At 39.2% G+C, this 25,044-nt stretch overlaps 1 protein-coding gene across 2 annotated transcripts in view; it reads left to right on the forward strand.

The window, feature by feature from the left end:
• Positions 1–902: 902 nt before the first annotated feature.
• The window catches only part of LOC106873883 (uncharacterized), a 45,552-nt gene continuing 21,410 nt past the window's right edge, over positions 903–25,044 (forward strand). The window contains exons 1-2 of one of the 2 annotated variants that reach the window (XM_014921411.3): positions 903–1,840; positions 22,929–23,093. In XM_014921411.3, the coding sequence (XP_014776897.2) occupies positions 1,111–1,840; positions 22,929–23,093 (895 nt within the window). In that variant the 5' untranslated portion in view covers positions 903–1,110. The remainder of the gene's footprint in view (positions 1,841–22,928; positions 23,094–25,044) is intronic. The other variant, XM_014921418.3, reaches the window with a different exon arrangement.

Raw genomic sequence — 25,044 nt, forward strand, 5'->3', positions numbered from 1 at the left:
CAAACACTCTATACATACATACATACATACATGCATACATACATGCATATATACATACATACATACATATATATATATATATATATATATATATATATATATATATATATACATTGTTCAAATTTATAGAAAAACAATGACGAAGGCAGGTGTATGAACAACAAGCAGGTGTATTAGTTTGACGCTCAGTAATGTGAGAAAGTCTTTTATGTTTCGAGCCTACGCTCTTCAACAGAAAACAATATAAGGAAATAAATAAAGAGAGAATGAAAAAAAAAAGCGTTGAGTTCAGTGGTCCAACATGGCGATTGATATTATATATATACACCATGTCGACTTGTATGCTGGGAAATTTCGAAGGCCCCCAAATGGGGACATCAAAATCTTTTAAGTGCTTAAGGCCTGACTGTTCGCATGACATAACTTGGTGGGTTCAGTGAGAGAGAGAGGACTTGACATTTTATCGACTCCGGTGACAGAGAGGGAGAGGGAGAGGGGGAGGGGGGTTTAAAGGAAAAATTTATGATTTTAATTCAGAACGTAAAAAGAAATAACTGCGGCCGTGAAAGTATTTAGTTTATTATGTTTATGATTGGCATGAGTCACTCATATAGTCGATCTGATCAACTCTAGTACTTGAATTTTATCGATCCCAGAACGATTAAAAAAATAAAAAAATTACTGATTTCGATGGGATTTGAACCTAGAACGTAAAGAGACGAAGCTAAACATTACTCGACATTTAATTGAGCAAACTGCGAATTGCATGGATAGTGGATTTTGTGAGGTTGAAAATCGTCCCAGTTTCGACTCTGAGCCATAATAATAATAATAATAATAATAATAATTGTAATCAGGAGTAGCCAAGTCGAGCAGCTGGTGTGTACTTAGTAAAAAAAAACAAATATATATATATACTAGTACACACACCGATAACTATATTCCCTCTCTCTCTCTCTCACATACATACACACACTGACCTACGTATACTACACTCTTATAACGCCTGCTGCTGTCACGGCAGTCGCACGGCTGTGTTAAACTCTGGTTCACAATTTGAGGGTAAGTTCTTGGTTGGTTTTTTTTTCCCCCAAGTGAGGCCAACATGGTATGATGATGGAAAAAGTGCTGGAGACTCAGTTGGATAACATACAGGAAACAGTCACCAGCGAACAAAGATTAGGTCGGCAGGAAAAGGTACACAGCTCCGACGACGATGTTTTCCTCACGGGTACCACTCCACCCACGCGTCGGTCAAGCGTTGCTACGTTTGGCAAAAGTCCACCACTCATGTCCTCCTCTACAAGTCCCAGGTTGGGAAAATCTACCTCTCTCTTCAGTGACAGCAACGGCAAGGTCCGTCCGCACAGAGGCAGGACTTCGTCCGTCGATGACCGTTTACAAGGGACCTACATGCACCCAGCTATTTCTGTTTCTGCTTTAACTTCGGGGACAGCTACAACATCAACTTTAACCACGGCGCCGGTCTCAGAGGCAGACTCAGTCCACTGTTCTGCTATCAACTCTAACGAGAAGCAGCATGACAAGACGGGCGAGTCTAGTCCAACAAACTCTGGATATTTACCGGATCATAGTTATGGAGGGGCCACATATTGCAGACAATCTCGACCCCGTGGTTCAATCTTCGATGATTTACTGTTCGAAATTTATGATCAGTGGTACGATAGCTACCGAGATAGCTTTGATAGTGACACATTTACGGAATATTCGAGTGCTGCGGAGATACCACATTATTACACAACGGCCAGGTCGGAATATCACTTGGAAATCGAAGATAGGAGGATAAAAAAATTCAGCCGAGCTTATTTGGAAAACCAAGGTAAGGGTGTCCGTTGGTAAGGGTACCATAACTTATTTTAGTTTTATATTTTGTTCAACTCACACTAAGCCATAATTAAAGACGTTTTAAGTGTGACAACACCCAATATACGTATATATGTGTGTGTGTGTGTATATATATATATATATATATATATATATATATGTATGTATTCATTTCGGGGGTAACAAGTTCAAAAGAAGCTACTTTCGACCACTTGAATAAGTACTCAAAGATAAGTCCGAGAGTGAATAGAATTTTAAATTCATAATCGTTTTATAGGACTAGCGATTATATATATATATATATATATATATATATATCTATATATATATCAAGCTCAGTATATCTTTTAATTGCGTTAGTAAATATGCTATCCCGTATCAGTTATAGATTTGGCTGTTATTTCTAGCAACGTAGAGCCTTCTTCGCTGTTGGTTTCTTATTTTATAAATAATTTAACGACCAAATAGCAAACCCTTTGAAACAGGCCCCTACTCCTTCTTTAAAAGTCTAATCAATTTGATATTCTGTCTATATTTCGCTTTTTATTTCTTTAAGTTAATTAGTTTGCATTTAAACTCGACAACTCCTGATAAAACCGATTCATCTGTCCGACACCGACTTTTTTTGTTGAGTATCTGTATTATTATTATTATTATTGCATCGCCAGTTGAATAATTTGTATTACCAACTTCTTAGTGACTTGCAGAATTCTCACCAATTGTGTCTGCATTTATTATAGTTGTTGCTTGTTTAATCATATTAATTATTTGACCCCACCCGCCTTCTTTTATCGGCGAAACATAGACAGCGAGTCAAACCTCTGAGCACATTGAACTCTTCCTTTTGATATTGATTTGACACAAGGGACACGCATTTTACAAGAGAACTCAGCACCAGGGAGCAAAAGACACTTTTAGCGTCCCCACTTTATTTATGTGGTTACTCTTGCTTTTACAGTCCTACGTTCAAATTGGTCTTTTTAATGCGTTTTTACGGTCCTAAATTATAGTTTGTTTCATGGCCGGACGTCCACGTGCCAAGATTACTAAATAAAGTTAGTAGACATCGTTGTTTATTGCCGAGAAGTTTGTTTAGTTTTCGATTTAGCACTTGCTCTGCAATTGTATGTTAACTGTGTGAGATATTGCGTAAAACGTCTCTTAATTCACAAGAGTTGTTCATACGAACAAGGTGGAGATCCTGGCTGAGGTGACCGACCACTACTTTATGTTAATTAAAGTGTGGAGCGATAAGGCCAGAGGAAATTTCGTACCCCTTCGCACTTAAAACTGGCTGGGGTGACTGCTCCCTTCTCCCACACTTACTACGCCTCTCAGGTAGAAAACAATCGTTTATATTGATCCTATTGTTTGACTGGTATTCATTTTATTGATCCTGGAAGCATGTAACGCAAATCGACATCGGTAGAATATGAATTAGAAAATGTAAAACCTAAGTGATTGTAGAAATCCACTTCCGGAATCGATAATAAGTTCCAATCAAGTTTTGGTATCGGTTTAATCAATTATACATTCTTCAAAAGGAAATATCTGGTTTTGCGTTTATATTAAAAATGGTTTTCTTTTGAACGGATCCGAATGTTAAAAATTCCTGCTTTCTTTACTAGTTTTCGAGCATTTTGTGTGACATTATGAAATTATATAAGAGTCGGAATGAGATGGAAATTTCGTCATAGATTTTTTTTTGGGGGGGGGGACGTCAACTTTGACAAAATGACAATATGTTTAGGCATAGTTCTAGACTTCGTTGGCATTCGTTTTTCTTTTTCTTTAAGGAAAAGTTTCAAAAGAAATTCGAGCTGGTAGAATCGTTAGCGCGTCGAACAAAATGCTTAGCGGCAATTCTTTCGGCTCTTTACGTTCTGAGATCAAATCCTTCGAGGTCAAATTTGTTCTTTATTTCATCGACCCTTTTAGGGTCGATAAAATCAACTACGAGTCAAGTCCTGGGGTCAGTGTACTCGCTTGCCCCCCTCCCCAATTGCTGGCCTTGTACCAAAATTGAAAACCACAACTATTTCGATAAACGAGTTAGCACTGAGAAAAATATGCTTTGTTTCGTGTGCTTGTTTTGATTCTTTGTATTTGCGTTCGAATTCTTCCGAAGTTAACTTTGCCTTCCATCCTTTAGGAGTCGATAAAATAAAGCACTCGTGAAGTGCAGGGATCGATGCCATCGACCAAACTCTACAATACCTCAAAACTTTCGGCCTTGGAGCGCGTCGGACAAAATACCCAATGGCATTTCTTCCGGTTTTATGTTTTGATTTCAAATACCACTGAGGTCGACTTGGCCCTTCGGGGTCGATAAATTAAGTACCAGTCGAGCACCGGAGCTGATGTGATCGACTATCTCCCCCCCCCCCCCCCAACTCCCCCACTAACTCCCAGGTCTTGCGCCTTTAGTACAAATATTATTACCATTAAAGTTTCCAGTGTATATAAATAAATTTTATTTGGATGGGTTAAGTTATCGGAAATGATGTTACATTCCCCAGTTTACAAATAAATCATTATCATTTTACATCAACGACCACCCAAATTAATTAAACTGAGTTAATTACCGTTGTATAGTATATCTTATAGACATAAAATAACACGCCTTAGAATTTTTGTAGATATTCAAGTGGGGGGGGGTTTCACACTTAATGTAAATAACACTTTATAAGACACAACAAGAGACTGTAATTACTAAGATTAATTAAACTGACTTAATTAGTGTTTTATAGTACATTTTATAGATAATGAAACCCCATGGTTTAGAATTTTTGGAAAAAGTCTCATGGATTATATAGCATGCCGTTTCTATGCGACCCCATTTCGTTTTGTAGCGAGGGGTCGTTTATGATCGATTAACACAATATGGCATACCTACACAATTGTGCCCCAACCGACTTTGCTTCCTCGTAACTTCCAGAAAAATGGATATTTTTTAATGCATTTTTCTACAAACAGACTTCGGATTGTGTAGATTCAGATTATATGGGAATTATATATAATCTAGTTAGAAAACAGAGAGACCTAATGGCTACAAATTAATTACCTAACATATTCACCTACAATTGCTTTATTTCATCAACATCATCATCATCGTCATCGTTTAACGTCCGCTTTCCATACTAGCATGGGTTGGACGATTTGACTGAGGACTGGTGAACCAGGTGGCTACACCAGGCTCCAATCTGATTTGGCAGAGTTTCTACAGCTGGATGCCCTTCCTAACGCCAACCACTCCGAGAGTGTAGTGGGTGCTTTTACGTGCCACCGGCACGAAGGCCAGTCAGGCGGTACTGGCAACGGCTTCATTTCCCTAACAAAATTAAAATTACAAAACATATAGATATATAATTTTGCATTTCGAATTATATATTTATATATGTTCTGTAATTTTGATTTTGTTTGTGAAACGAAACAATTGTATGTGGATTTGTTAATTAATTTGTGTATCCATTAGATCTGTTTTCTAACTCGATAAAAATGTGTGGATGCGGGATGAGTATGTGGGGGTGGGAGGGGGAGGGGCAAGAGGATGGATACGCATAATGATACCGGGGGAGGAAAACGACCAGAAGGCGACGGAAGTGAAGTAGAAGAATCGGGTGAAGAAAAGGAAGAGGGGAAAATGGGTACAGTAGGCAGGGCTGTATATAGCAAAAAGGTTTATATTTCTATATACACACACTAGATGTGCTTCATGAGGACAAGCCCATTGTTACTTATACTGGCGGTGCTCCAGCATGGCCACAGCCCTTGTGCTGAAACGTATACAAGAATACACACACACATACGCAATGCTTTTTTTTTTTTTTTTGCAAATGACATTTTAATCTTAATTAGTAAATGTTATAGCTATACACACCGTGTATTTATCCGTCGTTTACACAGTGTCATATATATAAATTCGAATATATACACCTGTTGCACCACCGACTGCCGGATGTATTTTCGAAGTGAGCGACATCCGCCAACTTAATTAAAGGGCAGAATGTAAATAAAGCTATGTTGACACCATGTCCTGACTGTGTTGTCGTGTCTCTCTCTCTCTCTGCCCTGGCCAACTGTTGTTCACCAATGATTCACAATATATCCACACACACACAGATATGGGCACATATATGTATTCTGTTATTTTTTTTACTTGTTTAAGTCATTTGACTGCTGCCATGCTGGAGCACCACTTTAAACGGGTGTAGTCGAACAATTGACCCTGGTACTTTAAGCATAGTACCTATTCTATCGGTTTCTTTCCTCAAACCGCTATATATATATATAGAGAGAGAGAGAGAATGTGTGTGTGTGTCTGTATATATATATATATGTGTGTGTGTCTGTATATATATATATGTGTGTGTGTGTGTGTGTGTGTGTGTGTGTGTGTGTATGAGAGAGGGGTAGTAAAGTAAATAAACAGTTAGGTTCTGGGCCCTGGATAAAGAAGTCGCAATTTAAGTTCACATTCATTTTGAACCCTACTCTGTATTATCTCTCTCTCTCTATATATATATACATCTATCTATATATATTTATATTTTTATTTCTTAGTTGAAAAAGGAGTTAAGAATTCATAAGAATCAAGACACATTTAAAAAAATGAAGGTGGAAACAGCATAAAAGTATGTTTAAAGATTGTTCTACATTTGTTACATTGAGTGACTTTTTATAAAAGTTAAAATTTGACATTGAGTGACTCACTGTAACAAATATAAGACATAAGACAATCTTTTATTTGTTGGGTGGGGGTCATTTAACACTACTTGCATTAATGCATGTAGCATACATCAGTAAGATGTAATAGAAATATAATGAAATTATGGGGTTTTAATAATGTCACATCCGGCGTAATTTAGTTTCACTTATTATATTATCTAAAAAAAAACAAAAAAACAATAAAGATGAAATAAAAGAACGGCTAAATATTTCTGTTGTTAAATGTTTTGATAATTTCCAGGAATTAAATGGAAGATTTTATTTATGGTTAGTGGACTCTTGAAAATAAATTGCACCTCAATGTTTGGTGGCCTTATTAAAGACTATTTTAAAATGTCGTCTCTGTTTCTGTCTGTCTCTCTGCCTGGTAATTTTTGCATTGGAACAAATAATCTTTTCCCCTGTAGGCACAAAACCTGAAATTTTGGAGGGTGGGGTCCAGTTGATTGCATTGAACCCAGTTCTTGACTGATACTCGATTTTATCGATTCCAAAAGGATGGAAATCAAAGTCGGTCTTGGTAGGATTTGATCTCTTAATGTAAAGAACCCGGAGAAATGTTCAGTATTTTGTCTGACTTATCATCTGTTTAATTACATAGCCATGGTTTTTTAATTTTTTCCTAGTTTCTCCACCAACCATTCCTCTTTGTGTGTGTGTGTAACATAGCCTACTTTTGAACCTAATTATTGCTTGTTACTAGTTGTGGTCTCCTTTTGAAAATGTCACTGCTATTTGATGTTACGAATGTGTGTGTGTTAATTGTGGTTGTGTCATGTTAGTTGTTGTGCGTGCATGTATGTATGTATGTATGTGTGTGTGTGTGTGTGTGTGTGTGTGTATAATACTATAATAGCTAATATTTCTAGTGTGTATGTGTGTCTATATGGCTTATGGATCATATTTCTGGTAACTGTCGGCTTGTATTACGATAGCAATATTCACGATTCTCCCGAGACAAGGCCAAACCTAATCAAACAGACCTATGATTAGAGACGTTCCAGCTGTGACCACCAGGTTTATCTTTTTAGGTTTCACCATGTATTATATGGAACTATATTATCCAACTTGTCCTTTCTGCTTTTATGACAAGATGGCCTGATTTGAGGAACCCTTAGTTGTTCTGTCTAGCAATTATGGCGACTTCCTAAAGACTTTTTGGAATTTCGTCCATCTTCATTTTTAACTTGTTTCATTCGTTAGATTGTGGTCATGCTGGAGCACAGCCTTGGAGGGTTTAATCAAACAAATTGACTCCAGTACTTTTCTAAATCTAGTGTTTATTTTTGTTGATCTTTTGCTGAAACCATGAAATGACTAGGATGTAAACAAAAGAACACCGGATGGTGGGGAATAGAATAAGTATTAATCCTTTAGTATTTAAACTGGTTGTATCTGGTCTATATTCTTGTACTTGTTCCAGTCATTTTAACTGCGACCATGCTGGAGTATCACCTTTCGGGGCTTTTAGTCTAACAAATTGACCCCAGGCCTTTTTTTTCCCCAAGCCTAATATTTATTCTATTGGTCTTGTTTGCCAAACCGGTAAATTACAGGTATGTAAACACATCAACACTGGTTGTCAAGTGATGATTGGCGGGTGGGGGGGAACAAACACACGATGGGCTTTCAGTTTCCGTCTACCAAATTCATTCACGAGACTTTGGTCTACAGAAGATACCTGCCAACCCAGAACCATGTGGTTGGGAACCAAGCTTCTTACCACACAGCCATGTCTGCACTGCTTTAAATTCAAACTGACTAGATCTGGCCTTTCCCTCCTACCCTACAATGTCCTAAAAATATACAATCACACCATCAAAATCTCAGAGATAATGAGATAATGCATGATTAATTCCAAACGATGTGGATAAATAAGCATTATTTTTGACAGTAATCTGAATGCTAAAGGGTTAAATTAGAATCCTGCCTTGGGTTGACCCAAAGTCTGTGTATAAAACTGGGCAAACAAAATTTGTGAGAAAGCCAGGAGGACAATATTGGTAATTTCTAAAATTCCAGCCTTGTCACATTCTATCTGTCTTGTTGATTCTGTCTGATAATTATGTTAAGGCTATCTGTATCTGTGGTGAGCTGGCTGGGTCTGTAGAGCATCAGAGGGATGACCATGTGGTGTCCTATACCTTGTTTCAGTTTTTAGGCTGTGACCATGTTGGACAATCACCTTGAGGAATTTTAGTCAAATGAAGTGATCGCAGAAAGGCAGAGGTTGATACAGCTTGGCACCAGTGACATTGCAACTCATTTCTACAGCTGAGTGAACTGGAGCAATGTGAAATAAAGTGTCTTGTTCAAGAACACAACACACAGCCTGGTCTGGGAATTGAACTCACTACCACTAAGCCATGCACCTTCACACACACACACACACACACACACACACATGATTCTTTCAGTTTTCGTCTACCAAATCCACTCACATGGTTTTGGTTGGCCCAAGGCTATAGCAGAAGACACATGCTGAAAAGAGCCACGCAGTGGGACTGAACCCAGAACCATGTGGTTGGGAAGCAAACTTCTTGCCACACCTGCACCTCTGATTGGGTTTAAACAGGTAAGGCACTAACTTTCCAAACACTGATGGTCTGAAATCTTTTCTAATCCACAGTAATTTATAAGCAAAAATGTCAAACTCCCATGTTTGCCAGACTAGTTTAATAGGTGGTCTTCTTTGAAGTAACCTGCTCAGAAGAGCATTAATAAACCTGTTTCATACCAACCTACAGTTATTTGATTTTCATTTAATTATTCAAGTAGATTTTTGTTAAATCTAGTGGCGACAACCCTTGGTTCACTAACCTGTGATCCAGAATGGTTTTGGAGCTGAAAGTTCTGGAAAATAGATGCTGTAACTATAAAATACGGGGATTTTTTTCTAAAAAAAAACATTTTTTTTTTATCAAACTGAAATGTATTATGTTTTAATCTTATAATTCTGTTCACATCCAAAGATGCTTTGTAGGAACAAACTGATCCCCGCCCCAGTACATGACTGGTACTCTCAACCCCTCTCCCTAGAACATAAGGGGTAGTTACTAAACACCACAAGGCATTTCATTTGATGCGCTAATGATTCTGAAAATGCTGTTTAACCCTTGGTAGCCTATGATCCTATACCATAGCTATGATCATTTTGCCTTGTTTTTAAAGATATGTTATTCTTTTTTTTTTCTTTTAAAAGATATTAGTGTCATTTGAGGCAGATTTAACTGTTATTTCTAGCAGGTCGACTGGCCATACAGACATCCTTGTTTGTTCATGGATGTGATGTGTGATGTAACATTGTGTAGACATCACACACACAAATGTATGCATACAAACATACACACAAATACACATACACACACACGTACAAACCTTCACACACACACACACACACATGCTATTTTCCCATGACCTAGCTACAATAAATAGCTTGGCAGCCTTGCTGTGTCCTGTAGTAGTAGTAGTAGTAGTAGTAGTAGTAGTGGTGATACATGTGCAAAGACACACGTAGCCATGAGATTAACATATCCACATTGAAATCGGATGATTCTGGGTTCAAACCCTCTGCATGGTGCTTAAGTAACAACAGCAATAATAATGGTTTCAAATTTTGCCACAAGGGCAGCAATTTTGGAGAAGGGGATAAGTCGATTCCATCGACCCCAGCACTCGACTGGTACTTAATTTATCAACCCTGGAAGGATGAAAGGCAAAGTTGATCTCTGCAGAATTTGAACTCAGAGCATAACGAGAAGAAATTCTGTGAAGTAGTTTGTCTGACATGCTAATGACCTTGTCAACCCACCACCTTAATAATAAGCCTGAAATTCTGGAGGAGGGTACTAGTCAATTACATTAACCCACAGTACATAACTGGTAGTTATTTCATTGATCCTGGAAGGATAAAAGGCAAAGTCAACCTTGGTGGAATTTGAACTTAGAATGTAAAGACAGATGAAATATAGGGGGAAAGAGTAAAGACCTCCTTAGGTCATGAATGACCGTGGGATTGCACCTAGAGAGTTCCCCTCTGAGGCACAAGTCCAGGCAAGGTTGTTTATGAAAGACCAGCAGTCGCCCATGCATTCCAGCCTCTCTTGTCCACGCCACCAATGTTATCCAAGGGAAAGGCAAAGGGGCTGATACAGCTTGGCACCAAAGACGTCACAACTCATTTCTCCAGCTGATTGAACTGGAGCAATGTGAAATAAAGTGACTTGCTCAAGAACACAACACACAGGCCAGTCCAGGAATCGAACTCACTATCTCATGATTGTGAATCCAATGCTTTAACCACTGAGCCATGCGCCTTCACACTGTCAAATATATTTGTTTACCTTGTTTTGAATTAATCCTGCATTATCTTGTAACTTTGAGATTTTGAAGAGATAACTGTTAATTTTAGAATGATATTGTGGGGTTGGTGTGAGAGGCCAGATCTGGCCAGTTTGAGCACTAAAGAGTTATAGTGATCAAAAATACTCGTGCTGTATATCGACTCCCTCCCATCATCAAATCAGCATCACCTGTACAGGTGTGCAATGTGCCACACTTCAGATGACAAAGTGATCACAGAACCAACAATCTTGCAATCATGAGTGCAACACCCTGACCACAAGGCCATGGGCCCTCACCATATTACATTACATTATTGATATTAACATGGTTTGAACTCTGATACATAAAGTACATTGTTTGATAGCATGTGTTATCTACAAGTTATCTGATATATGAAATATGATATTTGGTAGCACGTGTTGTCTCTACTTTCTTACTCTTCATTGTCTATTGATTTATATCAAAATATTGTTTATGTCAACATGTGAAACTTAGTTTTGTTTTTAACTGTCACAGCTAAAGGCCATGCTAGAGCACCACTTTGAAATGAAGAGAATTAGAGCATTAGTAAGTCTCTCTCTCTCTCTCTCTCTCTCTCTCCCCCTCACACACATACATATCAGAGTGAATATAAAGAATGAAAATTCAAAGTGAAACCTGAAAACAATTAAAGGGAAAAGACAGTTAAATATAGTGCCTCTCACCAGCTATGGTGGCTAGAATCAATGTAGTTTCTATGCATTTAAAGTTTGTTTCCCTTTCTTTCTGTTTTTTTTTCTACCTTTCTTGGCATTCAGAAGGGCATTCAGCTGTAGAAACTATACCCAAGCTGACACAAATCACAATGTCTGTGGCTCACTGAATCTTGTCAAACTGTCCAATCCATGCATGCCAGCTTGGAAAATAGATGTTAAATGATAATTATATATATATATATATATATAGTATTGTATTAGTCATTAGATTGTGGCCATGCTGGGGCACTCACTTGAAGAATTTTTCAGTTGAATTGACTCCACTATTTTTTTTTAAAGCCAGATACTTCTGTTGGTCTCTTTTGCCAGACTGCTAAATCACAGGGACATAAACACACCAACATTGGTAGTCAAATGGTGAGCACACACACACACACACACCTGATAGGCTTCTTTCAGTTTCCGTCTACCAAATCCACTCACAAAACTTTGGTCAGCCCGAAGCTATAATAGAAGACACTTGCCCAAGGTGCCATGCAATATCTATAAATATATGACTACCATGATAACAGCACCAACATGAGTTGCCAAGATGGTTAGATGACCTCACTTCAGATTGATTTCAGTGTGAGCAATTTAAGAAAGATAAGTTTTCCTTCCAGAATATTCCGAATGGTTTTTTTAGAGACCCAACAGCTGGTTATCTTCAGAATGAGAACTAATAATAATAAACCTTTCTCGTAACCTGACATCTTTTCTCAGATAACTTTGATAGCAGTTTAGTTATTTAGCCAAGAAAAACTACTTTTATGTTAGGCAGGAGGGTGAGTCTTGTGAGAGACAGTGGTGGCGGGGGTTCCCCTTTGGTCAGTATCAAGTAATGGTGATAGCAATAATCTTTTCTACTAATAGGCACAAGACCTGGAATTTGTGGAGGATAGTCTATTACATCGACCCCCAGCACTTAACTGGTACTTAATTTATCGATTAGGCAAAGTCAACCTTGGCGGAATTTGAACTCAAAACATAAAGATGGATGAAATGCTAAGCATTTCGCCTGGTGTGTTAACAATTCTGCCAGCTTTCCACTTTAATGATAATAATAATTATTTCTATTCTAGGCACAAGGCCTTGAAAATATTCTGGGGATGGGGGCTAGTCGATTACCCTCCCCCAGCACTTGACTGGTACTTATTTAATCGACCACGAAAGGATGAAAGGTAAGGTTGACCTCGGCAGAATTTGAACTCAGAACGCAGCGGCAGATGAAATACCACTAAGAGTTTTGCCTGACGTGTTAATGATTCTGCCAGCTCACCATCTTAGTGATGATAATAATAATAATAATAAACAACAATTATTCCTGTGGCATTTAGTGCACTTTTGGCACAACACCCAAAATGTTACCGAAGAGATCAAAGAATATGGGAATTGACTTGTTGACCTGCAGAAAGTGCAATCCTTTGTTCTGCTAGAATCCCCAAAAAGACTCTCCCGATTCAAGGACACATGTTGGTGCCAAACTTCAAGACAATATCTTTGCTAATTCATAAAACATGTAATAATAATGATAGACTGAAGGTAGCACGCTGGGCAAAATGCTTAGCGGTATTTCGCCTGCCGTTATGTTCTGAGTTCAAATTCTGCCGAGGTCGACTTTGCCTTTCATCCTTTTGGGGTCGATAAATTAAGTACCAGTTGCATACTGAGGTTGATCTAATCAACTATCCCCCCTCCCCCAAAATTTCGGGCCTTGTGCCTAGAGTAAAAAAGAATAATAATGATGGACTCTCCTGCCGAAGACGATGTAGGGGTGTTCAGCTTTTGTCGAATGACCTGCACAAATGATTTGTTTATTAGGGATTAAATGTTCGTGTCACAGATGAGCTCACTCTCCCCTCCATTCAATTGACGTTACCTGAACAGGTGCATGGTGTACCACACATCAGGTGTCAACATGATCGCAGAGCAATGCGATTGTTAGCATGCCAGGCAAAACACGACTGGAGCCTGATGCAGCCCTTTGGCTTGCCAGCACCTATCAAACCATCCAACCCATACCAGCATGGAAAAGGGATAATAATGATGACGATGACACAATCCCATTCTGTATCTCCCTTTTGTTATCTACAGCAACAGCTGTCATCTTTATAAACTAGCCACCATCATTACAATATTTAATATTCTCCATTTTGACCTGGTCAAAACTATTTCACTTCGCATAATTATATCTTGTATCATTTTTCTGACAAGATTTACAATTCCTCATAACATTTTCCATTTTTTTAATTATTTTTTCTTCTTTTTGTCATTGTTGTTCTTTTTTATCTTATTGTTTCTTCTTCTCCTTCCTTAGTTTTCCATTTCTTTCTTTTCTCTTTTCCTTTTCTTCTTCCCTAACCTCCTTTCTTCTTTTCTTCTTTCTTTCATTCCTTGTCTTTCTCTTCCTTTCTTACATTCTCTCTTTCTTCTTCACCACCACCACCACCATCACGCTCTGTGTAGGACTGTGTTATCCAATGTAGTGTGTGTGATTTGGTTATTATTTCCAGCATGTCAAGCAACGTAATAGAGATTCCTTATAACGTTTTTGCTCCTCAATGGAACAGTCACTTGTGTCTACTTCATGTCTGCTGGCAGGAAGTGACAAGGGAGTGTGTGCCCCTCAGGTCAGAACAAATGTCACAATTATTCATAGTGGTATCTTTCTGGTGATGTACATCAATGAATTATACATACACAGAAACACATGCACACACACTCTCTCACACACGCTCTCTCTCACACACGCTCTCTCTCACACACGCTCTCTCACATACACTATCTCACTCACACACTCTCTCTCTCACACACGCTCTCTCACACACACTCTCTCTCTCACACACTCACACACATTCTCTCTCACCCTCACACTCACACCCTCACCTTCACACACTCACTCTCACGCACACACACACACATGGTAGTCTTTAGGGTTTGAGAAAGGCAGTTCTGCAATTTCTTGCTGAAAGACTTGCTCAAGATGATCTGTTTATAGGAATGAAATACATGCGTTGCACATTAGTTTACTTGCTTTATCAAATCACCTTTGGCTGAACAGGTGCACATGAACAGGTGTTGAAGTGATTGCAGCACATGAGATGAATTGATTTGCTCAAGAACACAAAACATGATCTTGTGACCGCGAGTGCAACACTCTAACCACTTCTCTATGCACCCTACACACACACGTATATGATGGTAGTCTCTTGTAGTCCTAGAAAAATGGTAATTCCTTGCTAAACAACCTGCACAAATGATTTGCTTTTAGTGATGGTGGCATGTAAAGAACACCTTTCAAGTATTGGGCCTCATGGAGGCAAAGTGGCTGAGTTCCTTTTGAGTGTTGGGCCTCACAGAGGCAATGACCAGGGCCTTTGGCATTGTGTTGTGAAGACCCATCAAGCTGAGCAAAATCGCAGTCGTGGCAGATATCGAGCAGGATCACGGCCAGAGCAGCGGTCTCACTTCCATGCCGGTGGCACATAAAAAGCACCATTTGAGCGCGATCGTTTCCAGCTTCGCCTTACTGGCACTTGTGCCGGTGGCATGTGAACAAAACATTGGACTGACTCCTGTGCAGGTAGCACGTAAAAAAACACCATTTGAGCATGGCCGTTGCCAGTACCGCCGGACTAGCCCTCATGCTGGTGGCACATAAAAAGTACCCACTACACTTTCAGAGTGGTTGGCGTTAAGAAGGGCATCCAGCTGTAGAAACTCTGCCAGATCAGATTGGAGTCTGGTGTAGCCACCTGGTTCACCAGTCCTCACTCAAACCGTCCAGTCCATGCTAGCATGGAGAGCGGACGTTAAATAATGAAGATGATATATTTATATATATATATATATATATATATATATATATATATATATACACACACACACACACACACACACACACACACACACACACACACACACACACACACACACACACACACACACACACACACACACACACACACGATGTGTTTCTTTCAGTTTCCGTCTACCAAATCTACTCGCAAGGCTTTGGTCAGCCCGAGGCTATAGTAGAAGACACCCAAGGTGCCACGCAGTGGGACTGAACCCAGAACCATTTTGGTTGGTAAGCAAGCTACTTACCACACAGCCACTCCTGCGCCTAGCCACTCGTTTTTAGTAATGTGCATGGGTACACTTCCAATATGTTTGCTGCAATTCATTGTGCTTCTCATTGTTGTTTACACATATCTATCTATCATATACGTGTGTGTGTGTGTGTGTGTGTGTGTGTGTGTGTGTGTGTGTGTGTATTTCTATGAAGGCTTCACTGCACACATGTTTCTTCTGACTGTGTGTGCATGTGTGTGAACTTGAAAATGAAATTATTGATTTCTTTGCATCAGAATATAAATAGAACATTAGTGTGGCTTGGATAATTGCAAAGTGGTGGTGGTGGTGGCACTACTACTACTACTACTACTACCACCACCACTGCTGTTGTTAATGGCCTTATTAATATTCAGTCTGGGGAAAAAATGGTGACCTGGTAGAAACAGCAGAGAAAAAAGGCTGTTCACCTTGAAATGTTTTGTCACATTTGTTTTATGGTATTTTGAGTTCAAATCTTACTCAGCTCAACTGTTGCTTTACGATTATGTGAACATTGTTTGAAAATGGTTGTTTGAAAGTGTTTGTTTGAAAATGGTTGTTTGAAGAAGACTGTTTGAAGACGACTGTTTGAAATTCACTCACTCACAGTGGAGTGGCATCATTCAAAAGCTAAAATGATGCAAAGCGTATTGTGCCCGGTGATGTTGTACATCGATGTCATGTGATCAACCAGACTATCAGATGTTATATATTGGCTCAGCCCAGAAATAAAGTGGTTCTTTTATACTTCTTTTATTTTTCAAAATTAAGATAAACAAAGTTCTTTTTTTAATCTAAAGTATACTCCCCTTCATTTTCTACAATGCTCTTCCATCTATCTGGTAGACTCACAAGGCCCCTCTTCCAAAATTCATGTTTGTGATGGAAAATACTCCTCCAGTACTATTCTGACCTCGTCTACAGAATTCATATTTTTTCCGTCCAAATGATTTTGAAGATTGCAGAATAAATGATAATCAAATGGGGCAATGTCTGGTGAATATGGTGGGTGGGGCATCATTTCCTATTCAAACAATTCCAGCCTTTGGAATGTTATCCTCGCTGTATGTGGCCAAGCATTATCCTGATGAAAGAACACCTTTCATCTTGAAACCCAACACGGTCGTTTTTCTTCTGGTGCAGGTGTCGATGAATGGTTGAATGACGAAATCCAAGCTTCTCTGCTAGTTCCTTAAGTTACAATGTGATTTTGTTCCACAGGGTTTGCAGGATGCCCTCGTCAAGCTCTACAGATCTTCCAGGATGAGGCTTGTCTTCTAGGCTGTAGTTTCCGGCTCGGAATTTCTGGAACCACCGTTGACACTGGCTTACGCTTATTGTCCGATCCCCCATTTACTGCATTAATATTCCTCGCATTTTCCATTGCATTGTTGCCTTTATTGAACTCATAAAGCAAAATATGCCAAATATTCTCCTTTGTTACTTCAATTATAGCTTTGAAAAAATAACTGTTAAAATCGAACTGCACTCTTCAAAACTTGCACTAAGAATAAGGGCAAGGTAAAATTACTACCTGCTTTTATAGCAAGTTGATGTGTGTAGTTTATCCTGTTCCCCTCCGACTTTTGGTTTATGCAGTTATTTATGGGATGACTCAATACATTTGATAGTCAGGTTGGTCACTTGACACATCATGTGATGTGTGTGCCGCACAGTGGGACTGAACTCAAGACCACATGGTTGCAAAGTAAGCTTTTTAACCACCTAGCCATGCCTGTGCTCATGATGATGATGGTGATGAATCGTGCATGATGATGGAGTGGCTACAATGTGACCACAGAGCTGCTCCTTCCTATGGAGTATTCGCAAGTATCTTGCAGGGAGTATCTCTGCACCACTTGTACTACCACCACAACCACCACACTGCTACTGCAAATACTACTTGTTAGGTCTGTTAGAAATAACTGCCAAATCTCCTCATGCCACCACCACCACCACCACCACCACCACAACAACTACTACTACTACTTTCATTTCTACTAGTACTACCACCACCAACATCACTACCATCAATCATTACCCCTTTACTACTACTACTACTACTACTAATAATAATAATAATAATACTACCACCACCACTACTACCACTGCTGTCACCCCAGTTTTTAACATCTGTGATTGGCTGTGAACTGTTTGTGTGTGTGTGTAAATTGATCAGATCAATATCTGACAAAAAAACCCTATTTCCCACTGAAGGTATTGGGGACCCGAGTGGGGTGAGGGTGGGGAGTGTAGTGATGGTGTGGTGGTGTCAGTTTGGTGGGTGGGGGAGGAGGAAAATAAAACCAACAAAAATACCTGGTTTCCAGTAAAGTTGGCTTTTTTTCTTTTTTAAAGTTCACATGCACACCCACACCCATACAACGTACATACACACACACACACACACAGAGGCAAAACAGGCCAGTGCCCCCCCCACACACACCTTTACAGCAAAAGCATATATAATATGCATACGTGCACACTCTTAAAACACATACACACACATACATACTACATACATACACACACACATGCCACATGCACACATTCACACACAACACCCACATACAATATACAAAACATACCACACACACACATACCACATGCACACACATACACACATGCAAAACATATCACGCGCACACATATAACATACCACACACACACTCATCCTGAAAACATATGCACACACACACACACACTCACAAAACATACTTGCAAAACACATACAATGCATGCACACACACATGCAAAGCATATCACATGCCTCATAACATGCCACATGCATACACACACACACACTGCAAACACATATACAATGCACACACACACACACACACCTTCAACCCAACACCTGTTTTGTCACCTCCCAAATGTTCATAAGCATTCTTTCCCACACACAAACCTATGGTCTTACATAGATACACATACTTTTCTATGCCTTATTGTTACACACACACACACACACACACACACACACTCTGTACATGTGCCTGTGGAGTGCTCAGCCACATGCACATTAATTTCATGAAGCAGGCTGTTTTATTGACCAAACCAACTGGAACCACTCGTCATAACCACCAGAGGGTCAGGCCTGTCTTTGGTTTTGTGTGACCCTGGTTTTTCTCTCTCTCTTGTCTTGTTATTTCACTAAATTATTCATTATTTTCAAATTTCAACAGAAATGTGGTAACAAACGAGTTTAAGAGGAAATCTGATGGAGACGGGTAGCATTCTTTGTCAAAATAGTCTTTTACAAATTCTTGGTCGCCCTCTTTTACTGGTTTCAGTCATTTGACTGCAGCCATGCTGGAGCATCGCCTTTAGTCGAGCAAATCGACCCCAGGACTTTGGAAGCCTAGTACTTATTCTATCGATCTCTTTTGCCGAACCGCTAAGTTACGGAGACATAAACACATCAGCATCGGTTGTCAAGCGATGGTGGGGGGGACAAACACACACACACACACACACACATATATATATATACATACATATATACGACGGGCTTCTTTTCAGTTTCCGCTTACCAAATCCACTCACAAGGCTTTGGTCGGCCCAAGGTTATAGTAGAAGACACTTGCCCAAGGTGCCATGCAGTGGGACTGAACCCAGAACCATGTGGTTGGTAAGCAAGCTAATTACCACACAGCCACTCCTGCGCCTATTGTTAATAAACTTGTTATAATGTATATTGAGTTCTTTCATCATTTTACTTTGTCCTACATTATGAATAGTTTTCTTGTTTTGCTTTTTTTTCTAATGTTATCACCCCCCCCCCCCACCCCACCTGACCCACACATTTCTAATTTATGCTTCAATCTCACCTGCAAAAACCAAACAATTTTGATGCCTCGTCTTGTCTTAGATGTTAATGGATTGTTTCTGATTCTTCTAAGTAAGATGTTGTAGCCTGTGTTTGTTGTTAGGTCCTGAAAAGCAGGGAATAATGTTTTGGCTGCTGGCAAATAAATTTGATAATCTACTTAAAGTGGTGGGTTTGCCAAATTCCTGCAGTAATTTTACCATTTCATTTCAGATTGTTGTGTTTAATGAGTAACTATTCTCTTACAGTTTTATACTTGCTTCTTTCTCTCAGATGTTTCAATATTACTGGAATATCTCAAACACACACACACAATAAAGCTGCCCCCCCCCTCAACGCCCTCTCGCCCACTCACACATGCACGTGCCTCACTCCGCACACACATTCTCGCCCACTCACAGGCTCGCACATGCACATGCTTCATCCCCTCACACACACACACACACTGGCCCACTCACAGGTTCACACATGCAGTGCCTTGTCCCCCACACACACACAGTCGCCCACTCACAGGCTCGCATGCACACTCACACAAACACCTCTCATTCTCTCTCACCTTCATTTTCTCTCTCTCTCACACTCACTCAATTACTCTCTCACTCTCACTCACACAAATGAAAATTAACCAAGAGAAGTATCTGAGGGTGGCCAATGCCATGCATGTAAACAGCAATTACATGACAAAGAAAGGAATGTCAGATACCATAGAAGAAAAATTCTTGAATTCTTGAAATTAATCTTCCTATGAAGAAGAATAAGAAAATGCCATGCAAAAATTGCAGCCGATTCCTTCTTTGCAATAGACATGTCTTTAAGGAAAATAGTCTGATAATCTAGAGATAAGAGGATAGCTTTGGACACACCACCACCACCATCATCATCATCATCTTTTAACGTCCATTTTCCATGCTGGCATGGGTTTGTCAAATATATCAAACATTTATATGGTCTCTGAAGATGTTCTTCAGGGTTTTTTTTTTAGTTTCTTATGTAACTTTGATCTTGTTTGCCTCACTGGATTTTGATCAATGAAGTGTGACACACCCTGCAGGAAGTTGCTGGCAGGAGATCAGTGAGGTGTGACTGCTCAATAGGGAGATCAGTGAGGTGTGACTGATAGCAGGATATCCTTGAAGTGTGACACACCAATTAAGATTCACTGGAGTGTGACTTATCCAAAGAGAACAAGGATATTTCACGGTCAGTTTAGTTGTTGTGGTGGTGTTTGTTTAACCCTCGGTCAACACCGATGTAACAGACCTGTGATTAAAGACATTCCAGCTTTTATTTAGATGGGTATATATGATGAACATGTGGAAGCGCAATGGTCCAGTGGTTAGGGCAGCGGACTCGTGGTCATAGGATCACGGTTTCAATTCCCAGACCAGGCGTTGTGAGTGTTTATTGAGCGAAAACACCTAAAAGCTCCACGAGGCTCCGGCAGGGGATGGTGATGAACCCTGCTGTACTCTTTCACCACAACTTTCTCTCACTCTTACTTCCTGTTTCTGTTGTACCTGTATTTCAAAGGGCCAGCCTTGTCACACTGTGTTACGCTGAATCTCCCCGAGAACTACGTTAAGGGTACACGTGTCTGTGGAGTGCTCAGCCACTTGCACGTTAATTTCACGAGCAGGCTGTTCCGTTGATCGGATCGACTGGAATCCTCGATGTTGTAAGCCAATTACCCAGTGTGTTCACTAAACATGGCCAGTCATATCTTCCCATCATATCCTAATGGAAATAGGTTTTTCTCAAGTAGTGCAAAAAAAAAACTTAAAAGCACCACATTTAAGTTTAATATAAAGTGACATCAGGTGATGTTTGAAACAGCTGCTTTCGTGAAAGTACCAGCTGCTCACATGACATATTGGGTTTGCGGTTTCTGTTTCTCTCTCTCTCTCTCTCTCTCTCAGAATATCCCCTCCCTTAACTAAATCTATATTTTTTCAATCAACTTATACAACTGCAATGAAAAGAAGGCCTTCATATATATACACACATACATACGTACATACATACATACATGTGTGTGTAGTATGTATGTGTCTTCATTTTATGTCCATTTTCCATGCTTGGATGGCTCAGATAGGTCATTGTGGTCTTGCTAAATTCATATTGTGAGTTACACTCTGTGTGTGTGTGTGTGTGTGTAAGATTAGAGAAGATTGAAAGTTTAATTCGAATAGTAATATCTACACCTTATAGCAACATGCACACTCACACGCAGGCACCTGTACATGCACACACACACACATTTATGTACATATGTATGTACATGTATGTATATTATGTGTGTATATACATACATATGTGTGTGTGTGTGCACACACACACACACATACATATATATATATATATAAAGAATATGAGGGGGTTTAGTTCAGTGGTGATCTAAACGAATAGGTCCACTGTGTCAGGGCTATAATTGGTCATCCGTTAGGTTCCAAGTTCACAGCTGAGGCTGGAGCTAGGGATCCATAGTAGGCTTCCGGGTTAGCAGGTGTATATTAGAGGAAAAAGGACAACAAAACCAAGGCAGGACGAGTATCTCAAGTCATTTAAAATATCTAACTATAGTAAGGTAAATTTGAAGTAATTAATTGGTTAATTAATCAATCAATTAATTATTGGATGTCTTACAGCTGTTTCTGGGATATCCCAAGTGGAAGGTTGGCATCTCCATACACTGGGTATTCCGTCATCAGAGACAAGATGAGTATGTATGAAAGTTCCAGGCAGGGAATTCACCATTTATAAAGGCATGAAATAGTAGATAGAAGAATGGATATCCTCCAGGATCACTTGTGCTTCACATTGTTATAGACGATCCATTTTACGTCCCCCATCACTAATCTCTTTAAAAAAAAGAGGATAGTTTTCTTCCCGTTTCTATAATGGAAATCAAATGAGTGTTGGTGACAGGAAAGGCATCTGGCTATAGAAAACTGTCAGCATACTTTCGTCTGACACAGGCAAACAAGGAAAAGTGGGCATTAAAATATTGATGATGTGTGTGTGTGCGTGCATGCATCCTTGTTTGTCCCTACCACTGTTGGTTTGTTTCTGTCCCCCTTACTTCAGTAGTTCAGTAATAAGAGAAGGGCAAAACAAATGTCACTTAAAATAAGTGCTGGAGTGAAATTGCTCAATTCTTTTTAGGTATTGCTCCAGCATGGCCACAATTCAGAGATTGAAACAAAGAAGACTGAAAAAAAAAATGAAGCAGAAGAAATTTTTAAAAAAATCGTGAGGCGAACAACGTCTATTTGGTTCTCTCTCTCTCTTTCTCTCTCTCTGACGTTTTCTTTTTCCCTTTTATTAACGAACAGGTCTTGAGAAACTCAAAGAAATTGAATCTAGTCTCCGTTATGATATCAATCAAATGTCAGCCAGATTGGTGCGCCAATTAAAGAGGAGAGATCATCGAATTGCCAAACTCAGTTGCAATTTTGACCTCGTCACAGCTTTCTTGCAAGCATCTTCTCTGAAGCGCCGTAAGTTTACTATTATTATTATTATTATTATCATCATCATTATCATCATCATTATTATTATCATCATTATCATTATCTAATTGACTGCCCTCCCCCCCAAATTTCGGGCTTTGTGCCTAGAGCAGAAAAGATACCCCAGTTGTGACCATCCAACCTAAGTTGCTTCATATAACCTCCAATTGAAAGAAGGAAACCTAGCATAAGTAATCTTTTATTCATAATTTTTTTTTTTTTACTTGTTTTACGTCTTAGGTCACTGCCTTAAAGGGTATTAATTGAATGAAACGATCCCAATATTCATTTAAGAACTGGGACTTATTCTGCCGAACTGCAAATTTAACCAATATCAGTTGTCAAGTAGTGGTCACACACAGACATATACGACGGGCTTCTGTCAGTTTCCGCCTACCAAATCTACTCAAGGTTTTAGTTGACCTGGGGCGATAGTAGAAGACACTTTCCCAAGGTAACTTGCTGTGGTATCGAACCTGGAACCATATAGTTGAGGAGGGAACTCTACCTCTCAGCTACGCCTGTGCCTGATTGTTTTATTTTATTCGTTTTTCTTTCGTTGATAGCCGGTTTTTTTTCTTTGTGGGGCTTGTCCAAAGACTAATTTTACCAACAAGTCGAGTGTCATTCTTTGAAATCAACCTAGAATATCACTGGTATAAAATGTGTCGACTACTTTAGGGTCTGACAATAAAAATGTAACGTAAAACTAGATTTATGCTAAGGGAAATAATTCGATTTCATAGTTTTTGTGAAGAGTGCTCTCCCTTCTTCTATTCATTCCCATAAAAAAAAAAATTTAGTACTTTTGTATCAGAAATTGGCAGTCATGCTATTAGCTGTCAGAAGTGAAAGTGCTCACTGCTAGTGAAGTATCTGTCTGTCTGCCTGTCTGCCTGCATGCCTGTTGCTGGCCTGTCGATTCTTTGGCTACTGACAGCTAATACCATGACTGACCGGAGCGAGCTATATGTCTGTCTCTCTCTCTATCTATCTATTACTCGAAAGTTATTGGAACAAATTTGACACCTATATCCGTCTGTCTGTCTGCCTGCTGGTTTGAGTTGATACTTTGGCTTACTTACTTACTGATATCTATCTACTATCTATCTATCTATCAATCACTCGTCCACCTTATTAGAAAACACAAATTTAATATAAAAACATATTTCCTGAAATTGCAAATTATTTAAAATATAAAAATATAATTTTCAACAGAGAGAATTTATCAAAATAGAAAACAAATGAAGTTTGAAGTTTAAAAATAATAGGATCGACCACTCACGACTAGCTAGCGCGGACGCGAGTTCCCTTATACTCTGTGTTTTCAAACGCATGGATATAGGTGTCAAATTTGTTCCAATAACTTTCGAGTAATAGATAGATAGATAGAGAGAGAGACAGACAGACAGACAGACATATAGCTCGCTTCGGCCAGTCATGGTATTAGCTGTCAGTAGCCAAAGAATCGACAGGCCAGCAACAGGCATGCAGGCAAACAGACAGATACTTCACTAGCAGTGAGCACTTTCACTTCTGACAGCTATTAGCATGATAGTGCCCAGAAATTTAGTACTTTTTATATCGAGTTGAAAGTAAATATTGGTCAGAAGTACCGAGTTTATGTATTTACTTAAAAAATATATTACCTTGTGCCTATGTTGGAGACTATCATGGTTGTTGTTTTTATTATTTCTTTTGTGGTTTCATTCGAGATTTTACTGCACCACTTTTGCACTCATTTGTATTCCTGAAGTGTGTACAATATATGTTCTTGTTTTTTGTGGGTATCGGACGAGTATGGACTCCTCTATTATTTTGTACGTTTTGCTGTGTGGTTTAGCTTCTAATTTCTAGTGTAATGTGAGTTGTATTATTTTATAGCATGTGAAATTGTAGTCGTGGCTGTTGCCATGTGAATGGTACCCGTGAAAATCGT

This window comes from Octopus bimaculoides, chromosome 25, assembly GCF_046866305.1.
Source record: "Octopus bimaculoides isolate indiv1 chromosome 25, ASM4686630v1, whole genome shotgun sequence".
Lineage (NCBI taxonomy): Eukaryota > Metazoa > Mollusca > Cephalopoda > Octopoda > Octopodidae > Octopus > Octopus bimaculoides.